The sequence below is a fragment of the Miscanthus floridulus genome, unplaced genomic scaffold, assembly GCF_019320115.1.
Source record: "Miscanthus floridulus cultivar M001 unplaced genomic scaffold, ASM1932011v1 fs_875_4_5, whole genome shotgun sequence".
NCBI lineage: Eukaryota > Viridiplantae > Streptophyta > Magnoliopsida > Poales > Poaceae > Miscanthus > Miscanthus floridulus.
Window position 1 is genome coordinate 5,963 of NW_027097385.1, and position 21,442 is coordinate 27,404.

Genomic DNA, 21,442 nt, shown 5'->3' on the forward strand with positions numbered 1-21,442 from the left:
GTCTCTGAGATCAGGCCTCACCATCTTGTGCATGTACAAATTGAACCACAATTGTATCAGCCACCAGGGGCCACTGATAGTCTGTATTGGTTCATTCTTCAGCAATTGGGCAGCCACCTGGTACATCAGATGATAAGCAGCTCCTAGCAGATATTTTCCAAGAGGGATATCCTTGCCTAATGATAGGTGCTTCGCCATGTGTCGGGGACCTAATACCGGGGTACCCAATGAGGTAGGACTAATAACCATCGAACGTTGATGCTTTTAGTTAGACAAGAACAATGCTACTCTTCTTGCCCGGGCAACGAAAGATTGGTTTCGCCTCACCCAATGGCTAAGGGCTGGCTCCATCTCGCCCGATGTCCGAGGGAGGGCTTCGCCTCGCCTGACCCCCGAAGATGGGCTCTGCCTCACCTGACCCCCGAGGGCTGGCCTCTACCTCACCCGATGGCTAGGGGCTGGCTCCGTCTCACCCGACGTCCGAGGGCGGGCTCTGCCTCGCCTGACCTCCAAGGGCTATCTCCGCCTCGCCCGACGTCCAAGGACGGGCTCTGCCTCACCCAACGATCGCACCCTGCTCCTTCATAATGATAAGCACATGGTATGATAGGACATTCGAGTCAAACATAGTACCGAGGACCATGCCCTGCACGCCTACAGGAAGGTACCATCAGTTTACGATGGGACAGGCGCTTTAGGCCCTTTCCGACGTAGCAGTGCCTGAATAGTGTTGTAGACATCGACTGTTGTCCCACAGTGTAGTAGGCATCGCCTTCAGTCCTCAGGCACAGATACTAACACAGGCATACGACAGCCACTATGGTCCAAGATAGAAATCACCTCATCTATAGTGACAGGCGTATTGTCACTTCCCCTGTTACTTCTCGAGGGGTCATAGCTCGGCTCTCCGACATGCCGCACCGTCTACCGGCGTAGGATGGGACGCACCCACTTGCTAAAAAAGGCCAGGGCATGGCCTATGAGGATCAGCGAACACACCACCTCTAACATGGCCTGCCGTGTTTAGCAAGGCAGGCACAGGGAAAAATGAAGACCCGGCTCCCTCAAAGGACCTTCTATACCTTTGGCATTTTCCTCTTTCTCCCATCTATAACCCCTACTCCCCCCTTGGTCTATAAAAGGGAGGGCAGGGCTCCCCACCAAAGGGACCGACTTTGGACAGATAAGTTCAACACACACATGATACTTCACACACGGCTGAGCAGCGACCAAGCTCTTGGTGACCTTTTCGATCATTCCATCAGAGACTTGGGATTCGTCCCTCTCTCGATCGTTTGTACCCCCTACTATGAACCATTTTTGGTACTAATAACATGAGTAGTAGCAGACTGGACGTAGGGACGTTTAGCCCGAACCAGTATAAACCTCGTGCCCTTTAGTGCAAAATCCGGGCCTAACGCGCAACAATCATAAATGTACTAGCCGGTGTTTGTTCGAAACACCGACATCATGAGTTTGTGATTATAAGTCAGACCACAAGATGTCCCACAAAAGATGAATCTCTCTAACCACATATTTAGAAAAGCTACATATTCTTGTTCGCTGACAGATGATTCGTCTTCGACGTGATTCAGAATGTAACTTGCCCATCCAGTGCAGTCTGCTATCTTGGCCAATCTTTTGGAGCCGACACTCAAGTACTCATAGGGTTGCACTGATCTAGTAATTCGAAGGTCGGTCAACATATATATATCGGCCAGAGTAACGGTCATTAGGCCATGACAAAAAATAAAAGCATTTAGAGCATTAGACCAGAAATAAGAAGCAGAGATCAAGAGTGAATCATTCCTCTCCATTTTGGACAACGAAAGTGTTAGGCACTGGTTCAGATCATGAAGCTCTTAGTCTCTGCCCTTTTTCACGGATACCCTACAAAACCAATCTCTCCATCCCTTAGGCGCTTTAGGCCAGTTCCTGAAGGGAGTTTTATTCTAGGAAGATAAATCCACTACAGACTGTTTAAAGGGGATCTGGTTGGTTTCTTGGTGGATGAAATCAGATGGATCAGGATCACCCATAGGCCCGAGAAAATAAACATTAGGAACGATAGCTGATGGAATCAAGATCTCGTTCCTTATTTCCTAGAAATCGGATAAAATAAATTTAAGAAGAGAAGAAATACGGGGTAACGGTCGACACTTGAAGAATGGAAACTTGGAAACATACCTCAGGAACATAGTCGTTGGTCGCCATCACGGCCGGAGCAGGTTCAGATCTGATGAAGATAGCTTGAATGACGGTTCGATAGAATGGTGGATCCGCTAGGGTTTGAGGCCTTGGTGATGACGGCGTCGGCTGTTGGAGTTGGCTCAAGAAAAGAGGAGAAAGCAAAAAGGCCGAGTGCGTCGAAAGGGATACCATTGAGATGTTATATGAGACTCAGGCCGGGAAGTTAGGAGTTATGCGTATATCTTGGGATAAAGCGGTTACGACGCGGTAAACTAATAAGCTGGAATTTTGGAATAAAACCATTTTATCCTAAAATTGGGGGGCATGTGTTTACACCAAAATTTGGGAGAAAGAACGCAGAAACTCGTAGGCTTCCAAGATTGTGCCAATCAAAGAAGATCGATGTCAGCCACGATTCTGTAATCAGGTCTCTTGAGATGACGTCAGCGGATAGCAATGATGAACTACGGTTGGCGCCAGGAAACTACATATCGGACTCTACAAAAAGGGAAAGATTAGAGTCCAAGTTATCTTAAATTAGGAATATTTTCGTTTATGCCAAGGATTGTAACGAATCGTGCTCGAGTATGATTCAAGTTTAGACTCCGGGTATAAATATCAGACCCCGGCTATTGTAAAGGGAATCAATCAATCCAAATACAAGTCAATTACTTTTTCGGCTCCGGTCACCCCTTAGGAGTAGGAGTAGAGTAGATCTCGGCGAGTTCTTCAGCGAGTACGGCTGCATCGATCCGGTCAACCTCCACTGCTTGTCTGTAAGTATCGTTATGGTTTATACCTCTGTTCGTATGACTGCATCGATCCGGTCGACCCCCACTGCGGCTCTAGTATAAGTTAGTTATCGACTCTTGTTTAATTCGAGTATGGCCTGTGTGATTCTGCCTCACACCTCACTGCTTGAATTAGATCGAGGTCAAGTTATCGGCTCTACCTTAGAATAGCAGTCTTTGGTAGCAGTCTTTAGCAAGTCCACAACGGGTTATATTTTCACTCTCGCTGGAGGAAGCAATTTCTTGGAAAAGCTATAAACAAAGTATAACGTCGACAATGCAAGTTGAGATTATTGCTTGTTTTGAGTCAACAGGTCCAGCAGTGTGGCTTAAAAATTTTTTTAGAAAAGGAGGTTTCCCCTGCTTTACTGATCATAAAGCAATTTGTAGCAACATTTACAGCATATGCGTATAGGTGTGCCCGCCAGCTAAAAAGGTTCTAAACCACTCCAGGATCAAACACATTGTCCACAAGTAAAATCGAATCAGAACTCGACTGAATCACAACGTTGTAGACCAACTCCAAAGGCTGAGATCCCGATGTTGGTGGACTTGATTGGTGCCAACCTATTCTAGGAGGCAGCACTCCTCTTTGTTCCATCTTCTGTATCACCACCATCAACTTCTCCTCCACCGCTCCAGCGAACATTGGTCTTCGTCTTTGTAGCGTCTTTGAGATCCACAGCATCAGCAACTTCAATCCTGTCCAAGTGACTCCCTGAAAACATACACTGTTATGCAAGTTCCAGAGACACCATAAAGCAACAGCAATAATAACATTTGTTAACAAATGTTTCTTATTAGCAATCCATAAGGAGGCAATCGATTCATATGACCAAGTACCGTTGAGACCCAAACACTTAGAAAACTCAGTCCAAAGATGTCGGTGCGGGACCCACAGGATGCCCCGCAAGGAAGAGAGAAGATCTAGTCTAACTAGGATTCTCCCCATGTAACCTTAGTAGTAGTATTATTTTGTAATCCTACTAGGAACTCTCATTGTAAACCGACTAGGAATCTGACCTCCTGACTATATAAAGGAGGGCAGGGTTCCTAGAGAAGGGAGATCACGATTTCTACAACACAATCAATCCAACGCAGAGGCTAACGCCGACTGGACGTAGGGCTGTTACTCGACCACAGTCGAGGGCCTAAACCAGGATAAATCGATTGTCTCTTGCGTTCACCGTCGAGTTCCGCATACGCTGAAGCCTGAACAATACTACCCCGGGGACCCCCGTGGCAGGCTATCGGTGGTAAAACATCGACAGCTGGCACGCCAGGTAGGGGTTCTCGGCGCTTTGCGTTTGAGAGCTCGGTGGACCTCAAAGATCAACATTCGCCGTGGCACTCGTCGGCCCCGTCAACAACTCTCTACGGCTCTCATCAGCTTCATTGACAACTCGCTGCACTCACGTCTCAAGCAACGATGGGACTCCCCTAGACTTCTATCAACTCGAGATCCATAGTGCGTTCACAAAACAGGGAGCCATGCAGCCACACACGTTCCTCCATCAATATGCATCTGGTAGAAGACGTCAGCACAGTTCGACCGTACAGCAAGATTGTCTACAAGCATTCCAGATGATACAGACGTCCGAGTCTAACTCCAACTGCTCCCACTAAGTCCGATTACAATCAGACTATTGCTCAGTTTCCAGCACATGATCGGGATTTGACCAGGACAGGCAGAGTACAACCACGACATGCACATATGACGTCCGAGAAGCAATAGCAAGCAAAAGATTAAGATATATGCATATATACACTGAATACACATGCACATACAGATCGCATGCATGCAAATGAGGAAGCCATCAATTTACTGGACGCATAAATCATGATGGGATATGAACGATCCAACAAGGTGCAAGCACACGTCAAGTCATATACAGGCTGACATCACATCTACAACTCTGAAATATCAAAGCCAAATCAGAACCAAGCCACGAGCAGCAAGCCGTCCGAGACCAAAGATAGCAACCTATCCGTTCGAGTGTCCGACTACTTCGAACACACGAGATGTCCAAGTCCAACCGTGCATCAAGCCAGATAACAAGCAAAGCCAAGACTGACTACTCGGTCGAAGAGTCCAAGTACTCGGATACGATTTAAGCAAGAAGAACATGTGATCTACATAACAACTCAGATACGGAAGCCAAGCCAAAAAGAGGAAGGCACACAAGAAAACCCAAAGCTATAGGCTAGACAAAAGTACACCGAGTCTGCACGAACGCAAAAAGTTAAGATGAACTCAGATACGAAGACCTCAGCATGAACGGTACAAAATCAAGATCAACTCGGATACAGAGGACTGACCATGAAGCAAGACGAATGACCAAAGAAGCAGCTGGCCAACAAGCAAGCCATCCGACTGGAAGCAAGCAGGCCACTACGACAACCCGGTAATAGCGCAACACTCTCTGAGTACTCCACGACGACGACGGATTCCGACTACCACTACAACAACCCGCCGACTCCGCCGCGATGCTCAATGACTACCTCGACTACTACTCAGAACCAACAAACTAGTCGATGACGAGTTCCGGATACTCGACGTGTCTACAACCAACTGCTCGGACGTGGTATCCAACTACTCGTCCGAAATACCCAGCAACTCGGCTGCGGCGATCAACAACGTGGCCACGAACCAAGCTAAGTCACGTCTCATTTTTTATATATTCCGGATATTATTCGTATGCCTTTGTGGCCATATCATCTTCCCTTAACGGCTGTTAGTTTTCTCGAATAGTAAGCCTTAATTCGTGAAGCTTGTTTTCTCGAATGGATGGTCACGTCAATGAACCTCTGAACCATATGGATGGTCACGTCAAAGAACCTCTGAACCATATGGGTGGTCACGTCAATGGACCTCTGAACCATACACGAGATTCAAGTGCTTAAACGTAACAGGCTACTACCTAGGAAATTAACCGACCTAGCAAGGGAAGACACAAAAAATCATCATGCGGGCAAACATAGTGCTCTAAAGTCAAATCATCATGCGAGCAAACATAGTGCTCTAGGTCTTCTCTTAACGGTCGCCGAATTCCTCAGGTAGAACACGCCTTAATCCATGAAGCTTGTCTACTCACATGGACGGTCACGAACCGAGTGCCAGGCTCACATGGTCACGTCATGAACCTCTGAACCATACGCCAGAGATTCAAGTGCTTAAACATAACAGGACACTACCTGAGGAATTTGCATGGCCTAACAAGAGCAAGACGCAAAAAGTTTATATGCATTTCATAATGCCGGGGCCCGCCCCTGATTGATTATTCAAATATGGGACATGCTCCCGACTTCATATCTAGAATGTCATTTACAATATATTTTTATGTTTAACATGCAGGGGAGCTACATCTATACCATGAGATCGGGAAAAACACGCTCTTGAGAGCTATTTTACTCAGACAAGTCTAGAAACAACCTGGTTTGATCAAAAAAGAACGCCGATGAGGTACGGCAAGAACCAAGACGAGCTCAGAAAGAACCCGGATTGATCAAAAAAGAACCCCGACAAGGTGCGGCAAGTACCAAGACAAATTCAGAAAGAACCTGGATCGATCATAAAATAACCCCGAAGAGGTGCTGCAAGTACCAAGACAAATTCAGAAAGAACCCGGATTGATCAGAAAACAACCCGGATAAGGTACATACAAGTTCAGAAAGAACCTGGACGAAGTGCAAACAACCTGGAAGAGGTACATCAAGAACCAGAGAAGTCTAGAAATGACCTAGATGAATAAAAACAACTCGGAAGAGCATCACAGCTTAGTAAAATCAGAAAACAACCCGGATAAGGTACATACAAAAGAACCTAGACGAAGTGCAAACAACCTGGAAAAGGTACATCAAGAACCAGAGAAGTCTAGAAATGACCTAGATGAATAAAAACAACTCGGAAGAGCATCACGGCTTAGCCAAACACTAAGCTCGGGGGCTCGGCATTCGCTTCAACTACGCCCGGGGGCTCGAATTCAAGGATGAAAGACCAAGAATACAAGTACTCAAGACTACAACAAAGACAACACATCAAGACCCTTCATCCAATTTCTATTCTAAAGAAAAGTACTCGGAGAAGGCTCGGGGGCTGCGGGATACATAACCCCCAAAAATTTTTTGAAGACAAGAATCTAGACCCTCTGGCTTCTTGTCCCAACAAGCAAGAGGCTCGGGGGCTACACTCACTGAGTGCACATTTATCCAAAAGTGCACATCAGCCGAAGAAAGGACAAAGAAGACCATCTCAAGGTTTCACTTCAAGAAGAACCTGGAACGGATTTACAACAACTCAACGAAGACCAAGAAGAACAAGAAGACTTCCGAAGCTCATCCATGAGATGCTCGGGGGCTTGTCGATACGGGACCCATGGGGTTTCCCATGGAGAAGAGAGAAGAAGACCTAGTCCAACTAGGATTCCCTACATGTAATCCTACTAGAACTAGTTACACGTAATCCTACTAGGATCTCTACTTTGTAACCGACTAGGACTCCCGCCTCTCCTGGACTATATAAAGGAGGGCAGGGGTCCTTAGATCGGCACCCCCGCACATAACCGACAGAACTCACAACCACAATATACCTCGCAACACAACAAATAGCGTAGGGCACAATATACTATCCACACCAGACTGGACGTAGGGCGCCGTGACTTTTTGGCGTGCCGAACCAGTATAAATCATTGTCTCCCTGCGTTTACCATCGAGTTCCTGCAAACGCCGATACCCCTCCGAATAAATCACTGTCCCGGGTACCCCGTGACGGGTTGCCTATCGGTGGTAAAACCTCATCGGCAAAAGGCAGACCACCGGAAGTAAGAGAAGGAGACGGAGAAGCCGATCCAGGCGAAGAAGGCACGACCGGAGCAATCTCACGGGAAGTCAAGACCAATCCCTCAGATGAACCTGCCACCATAGCTGTGGTCACTTCAGAAGCAACCAAGCCAACAGCAGCGCCTTCACCGGGAAACCTTGTCTCCTCAGCAACCGCTTCGCCTACCGAGCGCTCCAAACCCTGAGGCTCGGTACTCGGTAGCACACTAGAAAACTGGCAAGAAGTCGGCGGAGGGTCAAGAGAAAACGAAGGCCTGAAAAGTTGACAGATAAACTTACCAATAAGAACAAAGGAAAAGGGAAGCAGATGCAAAAAGACGAAGCCAGAAGTTACTCACCCGACTATCTTCTTCTTCGTAAAACACAAAGAAGGCTTCGCAGGGGGAACAACGGCGACAAAAACGTTCCCACCACTTGGCGACAGGAGCGGTGTAGCTGATACTAGGGCTTCAGAAGAAGCCGGAGCTAAGGCCGCGGAACAGCTAGGCATCGGAAGTGCGGAGGAGCTCGGTACCAAGGAACTCAACACCGGAGCTTCAGAAGAAGCCGGCGCAGAGACCTTAGAAGAACTCGTACCCGACGCCCGTTTCCTTCAAAAAGATCAAGACTAAAAATCAAGACAAAGAGGAGGAACGCAATAGAAGGGGAATATAAAAGCAACTCACCGCCGCACGATGAGGGGAACTTCATCATCTTCTTCCTCGGTTTCAACTAAGGCCACCAGACCGCCCACTGAAGGAAGGGTAAAAGTACCCGGTTCAAGATAAAAAGAAAGGAGAAGACAAAGAGACAAAGAGTATTAAATATGCTCACCTAAGAGCATGCTAGCTACAACTGGAGTACCTGGAAGAGTACTTGGCTTGCGAGACTTCTTGGAAACAGGTAGGCCAGATGCAGACCCATCCGTTCGCCCCCTCTTCGGGACACTACGAGGACCGCGAGGGACTAGACGAGGAACATATTCTTCATATACGTCGACAAATCCTGAAGAAACTCCAGGAAGCACTGTGGAGAACAGGAACTTACTAGTTGCGGAAGCTCCGGCAAGTTTCTCCCCAACTTTCGCCAAAATAGGGAGAACATCTAGGGGGATCGGGTCAACAAAGTTGCGCCCAAACCCCTATACAACAAGACAAAGAAAAGTTAAACAAAAATGAATACAACAAGAGTACACAAAGTACCCGGACAAAGAGATAAACAACTTATAGCTGGAGGCAAGTTGTTAGCAGAGAACTCGGAGACAGTAAGCTGCTCGGAGACTTTTCAACGAAGATCATGCATGTCCAGAAACAACTCAGATTGTTCGAAAACAACTCATATATTATGTCACCAAGCTCAGGGGCTCGGCCAGCATCACGGCTTAATCAACACTAAGCTAGGGGGCTCGGCCTTCATTTCAACTACTCCCGGAGGCTCGGAACCAAAGACAAAGGACCAAGAATACAAGAAACTCAAGAATACAACGACGACAACACATCAAGACCCTTCATCCGATTTCTTTTCTAAAGAAAAGAACTCGGAGAAGGCTCGGGGCTACGGGATACATAGCCCCAGAATTTTTTGAAGACAAGAATCTGGACCCTCCAACTTTTGCAAGCAAAAGCAAGAGGCTCGGGGGCTACACTCAGTGAGTGCAATTTTTACAAAAAATTGCACCCACCCAAAAAGAACTCGGATATAGTATGCTCAAGAGCCCTTCGACGAAGAATCAGAACAATTTCAGGACAAGACCCTCCAACTCCTTGTTCCAAAAAGCAAGAGGCTCGGGGGCTACACTCAGATGGGAGTACCTTTTTCTTCAAAAAAGCACACACCACTCGAAGATTCCAAGAAGCGCTACATGGTTTCACTCAAGAAAGCACTCGGACGACGCTTGTCCCTACTCGGCAAGACCTAGAGGAACAAGACAAGGCTTCCGGAGTACAATCATGAAGTGCTCGGGGGCTTGTCGGTGCGGGACCCACAGGATGCCCCGCAAGGAAGAGAGAAGATCTAGTCTAACTAGGATTCTCCCCATGTAACCTTAGTAGTAGTATTATTTTGTAATCCTACTAGGAACTCTCATTGTAAACCAACTAGGAATCTGACCTCCTGACTATATAAAGGAGGGCAGGGTTCCTAGAGAAGGGAGATCACGATTTCTACAACACAATCAATCCAACGCAGAGGCTAACGCTGACTGGACATAGGGCTGTTACTCGACCACAGTCGTGGGCCCGAACCAGGATAAATCGATTGTCTCTTGCGTTCACCGTCGAGTTCTGCATACGCTGAAGCCCGAACAATACTGCCCCGGGGACCCCCGTGGCAGGTTATCGGTGGTAAAACATCGACAAAAGAATCTTAGCTACACAGCAATCAAAAAACAGATGATGAATGGACTCAGGATCATAACAGACAATACAAGTCTTATCATCTAGATTCCTTCTTTTAGCCAAATTATCACGAGTAAGTAATTTGTTCTTGGACAGCAACCATAAAAAAATTTGCACCCTTGGGGATATTTTAAGCTTCCAAACTGCATGGACAAACACAGGTTTTACACCATGATGATTAATGACGGCATACAGTGACTGCACTGAAAATTTTCCCGTGAAACTGAAGCTCCAAATGATTTCATCGGCCTCATTACTAAGACTGACCTCCTCCATAATACCAAGTAAATCAAACCACATATTCATAAGATTCTCGCCTACAGATCTAGTAAAAGAAAGCATCAATGTTTCTCCATCCCATACTGCTAATTGTTTCCCCCTGTTGTTCACAGATAACACATATAAAGGCCAGAACTGTGTTGCTAAGTTGGAATTACTGAACCAATGGTCCTCCCAAAATATAATCATCTTGCCATCCCCAACCTTCCAAATGATCCCTATTTTTGCTGCTTGAAGTGCCCAGGTTACACCTTTCCAAAAAGGAGAAACCTGGCTGCCAAGAGAACAACATATATTAGGTTTATCAGTTTTGTATTTGTAATATATGATCTTAGTCCAGATAGCATCCCTATTAAGCCCATATCTAAAGATCCACGAGCTTAACAGAGAAAGGTTTAGGTTCCTCAAATCTAGGATACCAAGCCCATATCAACGCAGCCTCCATTTGAATAGTGTCCTCCTACATCAGTTCATCACCATACCCTTCTCCCAGTTCCTAGACTTCCAATTCATCATCAGAATCCTATAACTCCATCATTCTAAGCAGCAGCGAGCATTCTTCATGTGAACTGCCACCTTTGGCCATCCTTCTAAACTCCTCCCATTATGAGTGATTAGATTCATCATCCATCAATGTTTGCCATTTGTTACCCACAATTTTACAGTCCGAGTCTAGCACACATATTGGCTCTGGAGTAAGCACATCCATATCATTAGAGCACATCGAGACTGTTCCTACATTCTGTAAGGACATTGAAGCATGAGTCTCCAAAACCTCAGATGAAGCCACTAAAGTAGGATCATTTGTGATTGTCTTCCCTGTCTCACCCTTGCTCACAGATATGCTGAGTTCTAGTAAACTCAAGTTCTAGCATTTGAAAGGTCTTAATATGGCTAGAGGGGGGTAAATAGCCTATTTAAAATTCTACAAATCAACTAGAGCAATTTAATTAATAAGACAAATAGCGTAATGCAAACTTGCTCTAGCTCTACGAGGGTTACAAGCCACCTATCCAACAATTCTAGTTGTAATGATTAATAGACACACAACTTGCTATGATACTACTCACTAAGAGCTCTCAATTCTAATTACACTAAAGAGCTTGTCACAACTAGTTTGCAAGAATATAAAAGAGTGAGTAGGGTGATTATATCACCGTGTAGAGGGATGAACCAATCACAAGATGAAGATGAAATCAATCACCGAGAGAATGCCAAATGGCAAGAGACAACCGATTTTCTCCCGAGGTTCACATGCTTGCCAACACGCTACGTCCCCGTTGTGTCGACCAACACTTGGTGGTTCGGTGGCTAAGAGGTGTTGCACAAACCCCATCCACACGATTGGACACCGCAAGAACCTATCCACAAGTGAGGTAACTCAATGACACGACCAATCCACTAGAGTTACCATTTGGCGCTCCACTAGGGAGAAGGTATAAATCCCCTCACAATCACCTGGAGATGGCCACGAATAATCACCAACTCGTGCCAATCCTCCATCGCTTGCACCAAGCCATCTAGGTGGTGGCAATCACCAAGAGCAACAAGCGAAATTCCACAGCAAAACACGAATACCAAGTGCCTCTAGATGCAATCACTCAAGCAATGCACTTGGATTCTCTCTCAATCTCACAAAGATGATGAATTAATGATGGAGATAAGTGGGAGGGCTTTGGCTAAGCTCACAAGGTTGCTATGTCAATGCAAAAGGCCAAGAGAGTGAGCTTGAGCCGGCTATGGGGCTTAAATAGAAGCCCCCATAAAATAGAGCCGTTCGGCTCCTCACTGCAATGAACACAGGCCGATCGGACGCTCCGGTCATATTGACCGGATGCTGGACCTTAGCGTCCGGTCATGCGATGTGCGCCACGTGTCATCGGCTTCAAACGTCGATCGCCCATTTTCAACGGTCAATTGATGACTAGACGCGTTAGTTAGAAAGTGACCGGATGCTGGACCTCAGCGTCCAGTCGTTTCTAGTAAGGTTCCAAACGCGAATTTTCACGACCGGACACGTCCAGTCATGCCTGACTGGACTCACCCAGCGTCCGGTCACTCAACATCTCTTCTGTACGCCCCATGTCAGCGTACATTAGCACTGACCAGACGCACCCTGCCAGCGTTCGGTCACTTTTAGCGCCAGCGCTTGATTGAAGACCGAAACACACGCCCTCTGCTGCCACTAACCAGATGCGCTGGTCCAACCAAGACTAGTGTCCGGTCACTTTCAGTGACCTTTGTCTTTTCTGTAAAGAGCACCGGTGGCACCGTCGGACTATCCGCACTCTATAGGCGGACACTCCACCGGTGAAGTTTCTAACCCTTGCTTAAATGTGTCAACCACCAAGTGTATCACCTTATGCACATGAGTTAGCATATTTTCACAAACATTTTCATAGGTGTTAGCACTCCACTAGATCCTAAATGCATATGCAATGAGTTAGAGCATCTAGTGACACTTTGATAACCATATTTCGATACGAGTTTCACCCCTCTTAATAGTATGGCTATCGATCCTAAATGTGATCACACTCGCTAAGTGTCTCGATCACTAAAACAAAATAGCTCATCACCATATCATCACCATCGTCATGATCTTCGCCATTGCTTTATCACTTGGAGTAGTGCTACCTATCTCATGATCACTTTTGATAAACTAGGTTAGCACTTAGGGTTTCATCAATTAACCAAAACCAAACTAGAGCCTTCAGCGTCTCAGTATCTTGCAGAGTCTGGCCACAGTTTTCATCAATGAAACCCAGGCTTCCCAAAGTCAGTGTTTGTCTAGCTGTCAACAGCTTTGGTTCCAATCCTCTCATGAGGGACATCAGTTGTAACTCCTAATCCATCTCTATCATATTCACCTTAGCATTCACTGTCTTACAGCCAGAATTTGCACTTGGTTTGGTACTCGAAGTTTTCATTTTTGAGCTTTCCCCAGCCTGAAACTCTGTAGTAGGTGGCTTCTCTACTCCATCATCATCATCCAAATCATCGGCTTCATCATCATTATCTAGATTATCATCATACCCACATCCATCATCAGTACCTTTACTCTTCAGCTCCTTCTCTACCTCCCTCTCAACCAGGAAAGATACTAGAAAGATCTTCTTGTTCATCTCAAACAATCTATCAGTAGGAATCTTCATAGGATCTTTGTAGGAAATCTTAACTCTCACCACTTCATAGAAAGTTTTGAAAAGGGTTGCCCAATCCACCTCAATCAGTAACCCAAAGCTAGAAGCAATCTATGCAAACACTTTCTAGTGACATCATCTTGGGGGAATTCCCTTCATCTGAACCCAAACATCTTGAAGGACAGCATATGGTGCCAGATCACCAACCCATTCAAGGACTTCAATTTGAACTCCCTCCTTCCTCAAGTTGAATGAAGGGTAATTCTTAATGTCTGCCACTCTCTTGTGGGGAGGGAACCTAACAAAAAACTGCCCTGACTCCAACTCCCTAATCTGCCATGGCCAATCCTTACAATAGATCACAGAAAGCTCACCTTCCAATTTTGCTAAAGTGACAGATCTAGGTCTTAACATTGACTATACCACAGTTTGTCAGATTCAACCATTGAGTGGATTCAACATTGGGGGCCTCCAAGTGGTAAAAACCAAGACCTAGACAGGCACTACCCATGTAAGCAGCAGCTGGGTGATCTAGTTTCCACATAGGGCAATCATTCACATGATGTCCAGCCACAACATAGATAAAACAAATCTTAGGTTTGGTGTAATTGCCAACAAAATGTCTAGGCTCTCCACAATTGTAGCAAGTCAACTTTCTATAGCGAGGGTCAATCACAAAAGGGGGATTCTTAGGAATCTCAGTGCGGTAGAACCATCCAAGTTATATGACCCACATGTGCCTATCATTGTCCTTCAGACTTCTAACAACTGCACATGGGAGCCAAACAACTCCTGGTAGTCTGTCGGGTGTCCTCGGGGAACCCTGAATCATTCGCATTGATTCTCTCGAGCAAGATTCATTATAGAAATCATTGCAATATTACAACAACTGTACAAATATATTACATCAGAGTAAGTGGCAGAAGTCTTACAACACCATAAGTTTACAAACTAGTTATTAAGTTATTAAAATCCATAAGTTTTAGCCATTCAGGCAGTGGGGTAGCAAAACAGGTACAACTTATACTATAATCAAAAGAAGCTCACCACGCCTAAGGGTGCACAACAACAACAACAACAACTCTACTACTAGGGACTCCTCCTGGACTGTCATATAGCAGGGGCAAATGCCTAGCTGCTCATGAGGCTCACTGCAACAAGGGTTTAACAAACCCTGAGTATAAAGGTACTCAACAAGACTTAACCGATGAAAAGGAAAGACTCCAAGGATATGCTAGCTTTAGGGGGGAATCAAGGTAAGTTTGTAGCAAGAATCAAGATTAACTTTTGCAGAAAAGCTTACTAATAAGTGGTTCCTTACTTTCAATGTTTTAGCTCAAGTTAAGTCATTATTAGTCTCCAGTTTGCACATGATCTAAAGCAATCACTTCATTAACCATCTCATCATGTGATCATAAGAACCAATATTCCATTAATTAACTATGATATATGGTTAGAGGGTCGAGTCTCCTTCTCTGAGAAGCAACGACGATTTGAATCGATTAGGCCTAGCTAGGGTTTCCTTACCACACGACATATGCAGGTCTAGGTCTAGACCCAAACCTACATATATCAACCCTCACTCGGATCCTCTAAAACATGAACCAGTCTACGCTACCCTGAGAGCATAGTACTCCACCTCCCTACGCCACTCCTGGTGGATTCACAGGATGGGTACATGCTACTCTCACCACTCCCACGCCTAGTGCGTAGTTGTCTTTTCACATAATGGAATAGCCGATGTATTAGGCTTACCGGAGTATGTAGGCCAGTAGTACAAAGTCTCAACCACACATAGGCCTACAACAAATGGTCCTTAATCGACACAGATGGGGCACTACGTCAAGACTTAAACTTGACGCAAGCAAAGAGTCCGTCCAGTCTCATATTAAATTCACGATCATCATTAAACCACAGGGCATTCCCTGGGTAAGAACATACTGAAAACAACTTTGTTGTTTAACCCTTATCCACTAAGCATGATTAACATTAAAAACTATTACTACTATCAGGGTGATAAGGATAGGTACGGAAGTATCAAGGCAGGCATGCGGCAGTTGGTATTCAAACAATTCCTATTTTACTAAAATTCATCAAACATAAGACTTAAGTGAATAACATTTATAAAACACAAGGAAAGGGGTTATGCTTTGGGGCTTGCCTATGTTGTCGGGGTTGTCAGATACATCAGGAAAACCCCCACTCTCCAACCCAACTGCTTCTGAGTGAAAACCTGCCTCAAAAGCCTGCTCGACTATCGGATCACCTCTTGTTCACTAAACATAAATAAAGATGCATGCTTTAGAATGATGATGCATAACACATGGATAAAGAAACATGGATTAAGATGGCTTAACCAAGAATAATTGCATGAGTACAAGCTTTCCTTCAGTAAACAATTAATTAATTATTCACTAAACAAAGTTATTATTTATTATCAATAAGTTTAATCATGAAAACACATTCATGTAAAGGAATTGCCAAGGAACAGCAAGATGTTAGTGTTCCAAGGTCCACAATCAATCCCAAAGTACACTCAATTCATTTTAATGACTTAAGGAAATCATTTTTGTATTTTTATTAATTCATAAAAGGCATCCAAATTAAGTGAGCAATTTATTTTTATCAAAACAGAACCAAACTTTTTGTGAAGGTTGATTTTAGTATGTAAAGCATATATACAGAGTTTCATTATTTTTGAATAATTATTTTAATCTATAAAATCATGGAAGGCTCATTTATTAATTAAAAGAGGTAATTTTAGACCTAAAAATTACTGATTTTCACCATATCATATTTTTCCATGATTAAGTACATGATAACAAGCTTACACAAAACTTTTCATTATTTTATCAGCTTTATTTATTTAGTTATGAATTAATCAAGTTTTAGCTTATTTTAACATTTTCTGAAAAATCGAAAAGGATAAAATCCTTTTCTCACTCTCTCCCTCCCTCACTCGCTCTCACAGATCGTGGCACTGGTGCCATTGACTGGCAGGGTACCTCACCAATGGTGAGCTCACCGGTGACGAGACCTACCCCGTTGGACTCCCCTCGCTCTTGTGCACCTTCTGGCACTATCCGTTGAACCTCTACTACACTGGCAGTGAGCATGATGGCGACTTCGGTGGCTTAGTGCTACTCCAGCAGAGACAACGTTGATCATCGGTGGTGACTCCGATGAAACGAGCTAGCCTAACATGTTCCTCTCAACCTCCCGAACACTCTCACGTGATGATTTACTTGTTAGGGCACGGTAGCAAACACGCCGATGGCCATGGTAACACGGTGGAGCTCCGGCAACGCAGCTATGCCCAACAATGAGCTCTTCGGCGATGTAAAGGCCTCCGATAGACTCATCTTGCTCCCACGAACACGCTCAAGGGGTTAATTAAACGCGTGTGGCCTAGCTATGCACCTAACCACTATCGTGGCGGCTCAACCGAGCAGAGCACACCGACGCGACGGTAATCCGGCCACTAAGGCTCAGTACAGTCAAATTGGAGGGCAGGGTTAGCTTTCAGGGGCTCACTGTGGCTTCAAAACGGTAACTGGAAGGGGTGGGAATGCGGCAAAACTAGGTCATCGGCATCGGGGACGACGGTGGCAGCGCAGACCACGGACATAGTGGCGTTCTGGCTTGTTAAGAACTCCGTTGTGAAAACCAAAGGGCTAGTGAGCAATAGGATGACAAGAGGAAGCAGAAATATGAAAAAGATGAGGCAAAGATGCGCCACGGGGGCCTGGCCACGGTGAGGAGCTCACGGCAGCGCTGTGGACGTCGTCAGGAAAGAAAACAAAGTTTAGGTGATTCCAACGACAGGCTGTGGTGCTATCTAGCTCAAGTGGTATGCAAGGATGAGGCAAGCATGGTGATGAGATGACTTATGGTGAGGTAAAGCGGTGGTGGTGGGAACGATCGGTGAACTAGAGGTGCTTGATGGCGGCGGTGGCGGAGCAGAGAGAAAGAAGGGAGAGAGAGCGACGACTTCGACGCGTTTATGAAGACAGGGCAGCGCTGGAGAGCGCGACAGCAGCTGCTTGCCCCTAGCCAGCGTGAAGCAGCTATGTGTCCCTATGCCGTTGAGCGGTGCGAGGGCGGTGGCCAGCCTCCGGCGAGCAGGACGCCTGCCTGTCTGCCGATGGAGCAAACGAACAAGCCTGAACCCCAAGCTTCCTCTCTTCTTTTCTCTAGATTTTGCATAGCAACAAGATCTCCTCTAAGAACAAAAGTTGTTCAACTACACGTCCACTCCAACTTTGCTTAACAAAGTCTTCCCTAATTCTAACTGGATTAAGAGATCTAGGTTAGAGAAAAGAGGGAGATTGAAACTGAAAACCTAAACTTTCAGTTTTAGCAGTTAAGGTTTTGGAAACACAGCTAGATTAGCATCTTTGGTGAATTAATTAGCGATTAAGTAATGATCAAACAAATCAACTAATGACACCATTGTAAATTACACAATTCATACTTCAAAATGATGCTATTGTTTAAACAAGTTTATTAGGAAAATTATTTTAATTAATTCCCCAAAATTGAATCAGGTGCTGAAATCCAGCACTTAGCCAAAAATGACCAAGTGTTGAGATCCAAGTTTTGAATTCAAACTCGAGGCTCAATTTTTAAGGGTTTGTACTTGAATTCATGCCCCACACTTGACACTAGTGTAAAGTACCTACTTTACACTTCAAAGTTTATTAGGGCACAATTTCAAGTATTTTAATGAAATTCAAAAATAAAAGTCCACAAAGTACCTTAAAAAGATTTTTGTGTTTAAGCACATCACAACACAAATGGATTAACTTAATAGGAAATAAATATTGATTTTAGTGAATGCAAAGCATGGTGAACTACTAGAGATGATTATCATGATTATGACATGATCAAATTTTTAGTGTTGCTTAACACCAAGGGTGTTACACTCAGTACCTTGGAGCCTTCCCTGCTGAGCCCCCCTTCTTCCAGGTGGCGACTGCTAATGGGAGGGCGGCGGTGGCAGTTGTTGACGAGGTTGTGGTTGCAGCTGCTGTCGAGGGGGTTGTGGCTACCGAGGTGGTGGAGGAGGGCGAGGTGCTCCCTAATGTACCACCTGACGCTGCCCTTGCTCCTACCACCCTGCTAGTTCTGGAACCGTGACTGATTCGGAGGGGGAAGTCTTTGCGAGCGCTGCAGCGGGGGTGTCGTGGATCCGGTTGCCAAACCCATCTTACTCTTGAGAGCGTCGGCGTATGATTGCTTCCTGGACCAAGATCCCCACACATCCTTCACAAAACTGATGTTCACTGGTTGCCTATCGAATTGATCGGATCTCTGGGCAGGGAAGCAATCTTGATGGGAAAACTTCTTCGAAACGAGCAAGTCCTTCCGAATCTAGAAGAGCTTCTCAGACGGATCGAAGCTGTTTTCGGTGGCTAGGATCCTAGGGTTGCACGATGACGGCAGGGAGTCGATGGCCCATAGCTAGCCGAAGAAATCGATCACGGCTTCGTCCTCTTCGAGGGCCCTCACGACGCTAACCCTATCCTTAGGGAGCGACCCTGCCCGTGAGTCTCTGAGCGGTGGGGGGCGCACCCTTTTGCCCCGTGCTGACGAGCGGTCCCTCCTAAAGGATGGGGTTGTGTGGTCAGCTAGGGAGGAGGATACAACCATGGTTGTGGGTTAGGGGCGCGGTCCTGTCGCGATGTGGAAGTCGGCATCCTTAAATGTTATTGACAACATTATAAAATAGCTTACTTTGTACTGCACAATCAAGATGCATTATTGTTTTGAATAACCACATATCAAATGCTCGTACATAGAATATTGAAATCAAGTATTATATTATGGAATATAAAACCCATGATCAAACTATAAGAGTTGAGCACATAATCACTAAGTTGATGCTCACGGATCCATCTACTAAAAGTTTACGACATAACCTATTTATACAACACACAATGCAGTGCAATGTGGATCCCATGTGCCAGTGAGAGAGAAGTAGGAAAGAGGATTGAGAAAAAATCTTCCTGATCCTGTCTATTTGAGTAAAAGATGGGATATTTTGAGGGATCGAGAAAAACTTTTCGACAAAGAGGATGTGAAAGAGAATCAATTAGAGCTGTGTTTTTTTCTCAATTCTCTTTGTACAAGAATACAAGGAAAGATGATTTCTTTTTTTCAATCGGGTGGAATTACCATAAGATGCATTAACTCGAGGTGTGAGGATTACTATATACACTTACCGAAATACTAAAATAAAAACGTGCATCCTCTGGAGACACCGCCTGCACACCGCACACTCATTTTCAACCTTTCATCTCTCGGCTCTCCCTTCCTCTCTCTCTCTCTCTCTGGGGAGCACCTCACTAGCGGCCTCCTCCCCGCGCCTGCGCCCGCACCCCATGGCTCCCCACGCCCTCGTCGGCGCCCCTTGGCTCCCCGTGCCCGCAACCACGCCCCTACCACCTCCTCTGCGCGTGGCCATGGCGGATGCAGCGGTGGTGGTGGATCCACCGAATCTAGCGGCGGCGGCGGCGGATCCGCCGGATCTGGCGATGGCAGCGGCGGGTCGTCCACGCCAGGTAGGCCTTCTCCTCCTGGATCTGCTTTCTAGGGTTCCGACGAGCTCCTCCTTATCATCTCCAACTCCGACGGGGTATAGAATGGCCGACCGAGGGAGGCAGGTAGGCCAGGCGGTGCGGATGGTCGATGGGTGGTTTAGGGGAGTTGGCGGCAGCAGGGGCGGTCGGGCTAGGTCAGGGGCAGGGGAGTTCCGGCCATGGTGGTGGCGACGGCCATGGCGGCAACCGGGGAGGGGGAAAGGAGGGGAAGAAGGTGGCGCTGCGGCGGGGCGGCGCCGGCAAGGGAGCCAGAGTCGGGGAAAGATGTGGCTGCTTGTGTTTTTTTACTACAAAATGGTGTGCGACGAGGTGTACGTGCCGAAAGTCCAGATCACACGCACGCTCTAGCAACGCCCATACACTTAAACCTAGCATGTTGTGTCGAAAGCAACAACAAAGACCTTTTGAAATGACTTAACCGTCTGAGTCCATGAGGGCCCAAAGTATAATGACGTCATTTAGTAACAGAAATGCTAACGCACACTCGTGTGTTTTCAGAGCCAGTGACACAATTTTTTACTATGCCTCTGAGTGTAGGGCCCACACCCGACTCCAACTGAAAACAGCGAACGTGAGGCGACTCTCCTTCCTCGCGCGACTCCGATGCGGCGGCGCATCTCTCTCTCCCCGACGCTCCTCTCTTTCTCCGACACTCATCCCTCTCTCTTTCCCCAACGCCGGCGAGCCCCACCCGCGCCTCGGCGACCACCCAGCGAGCCCCACCCGCGCCCGCGTCCCCACCCGCGCGCAAGCTCGTCGGCCATGGCGGATCCGGCTCCGGCCATGGTGGATCAGGCGAGGTAGGTCTTCTTCTCCTGGTTAGGGTTCCGGTGAGCCTCTCCCCCAACCTTTGTCCTTGTCCTTCTATAGAAAAAAAAATTATTTCTTATGATCTGTGATTTATGATATGTGATCTGTGCCAAGGAATAACCGGGGGAGAGGAAGAACCAGGGGGAGAGGTGGGCCGCGCGCCGGCAGCTGGGTGAGCGGCGGCGGCGGAGCGCTCGCCGGGCAGCGGGGCGGAGCTGGGTGCGACTGGAGATAGAAGAAGAGGCGGAAGCCATTGCATCTTCATCGTTCGATAAAAAAAAAAATCGTGACAGAACAGGGTGAAACAACCGAAAGACAGCAGACGCTTTAGTAAAACCATATCTCCCAGGGACTCACCTGGAAAAGACCGCTCGCGCCACGGTTAACGTGTGGCACACGCGCCCGTTCCACGACTC

General features: G+C 46.4%; 1 protein-coding gene across 1 annotated transcript; it reads right to left on the bottom strand.

The window, feature by feature from the left end:
* Window positions 1-3,553: 3,553 nt before the first annotated feature.
* Window positions 3,554-13,626, bottom strand: LOC136533386 (uncharacterized). The gene is made up of 2 exons (XM_066525945.1): window positions 13,362-13,626; window positions 3,554-3,699 (listed from the first exon to the last, which is right to left on the bottom strand). The coding sequence occupies exons 1-2, from the start codon at window positions 13,624-13,626 to the stop codon at window positions 3,554-3,556; spliced, it is 411 nt and encodes a 136-aa protein (XP_066382042.1).
* Window positions 13,627-21,442: the final 7,816 nt, after the last annotated feature.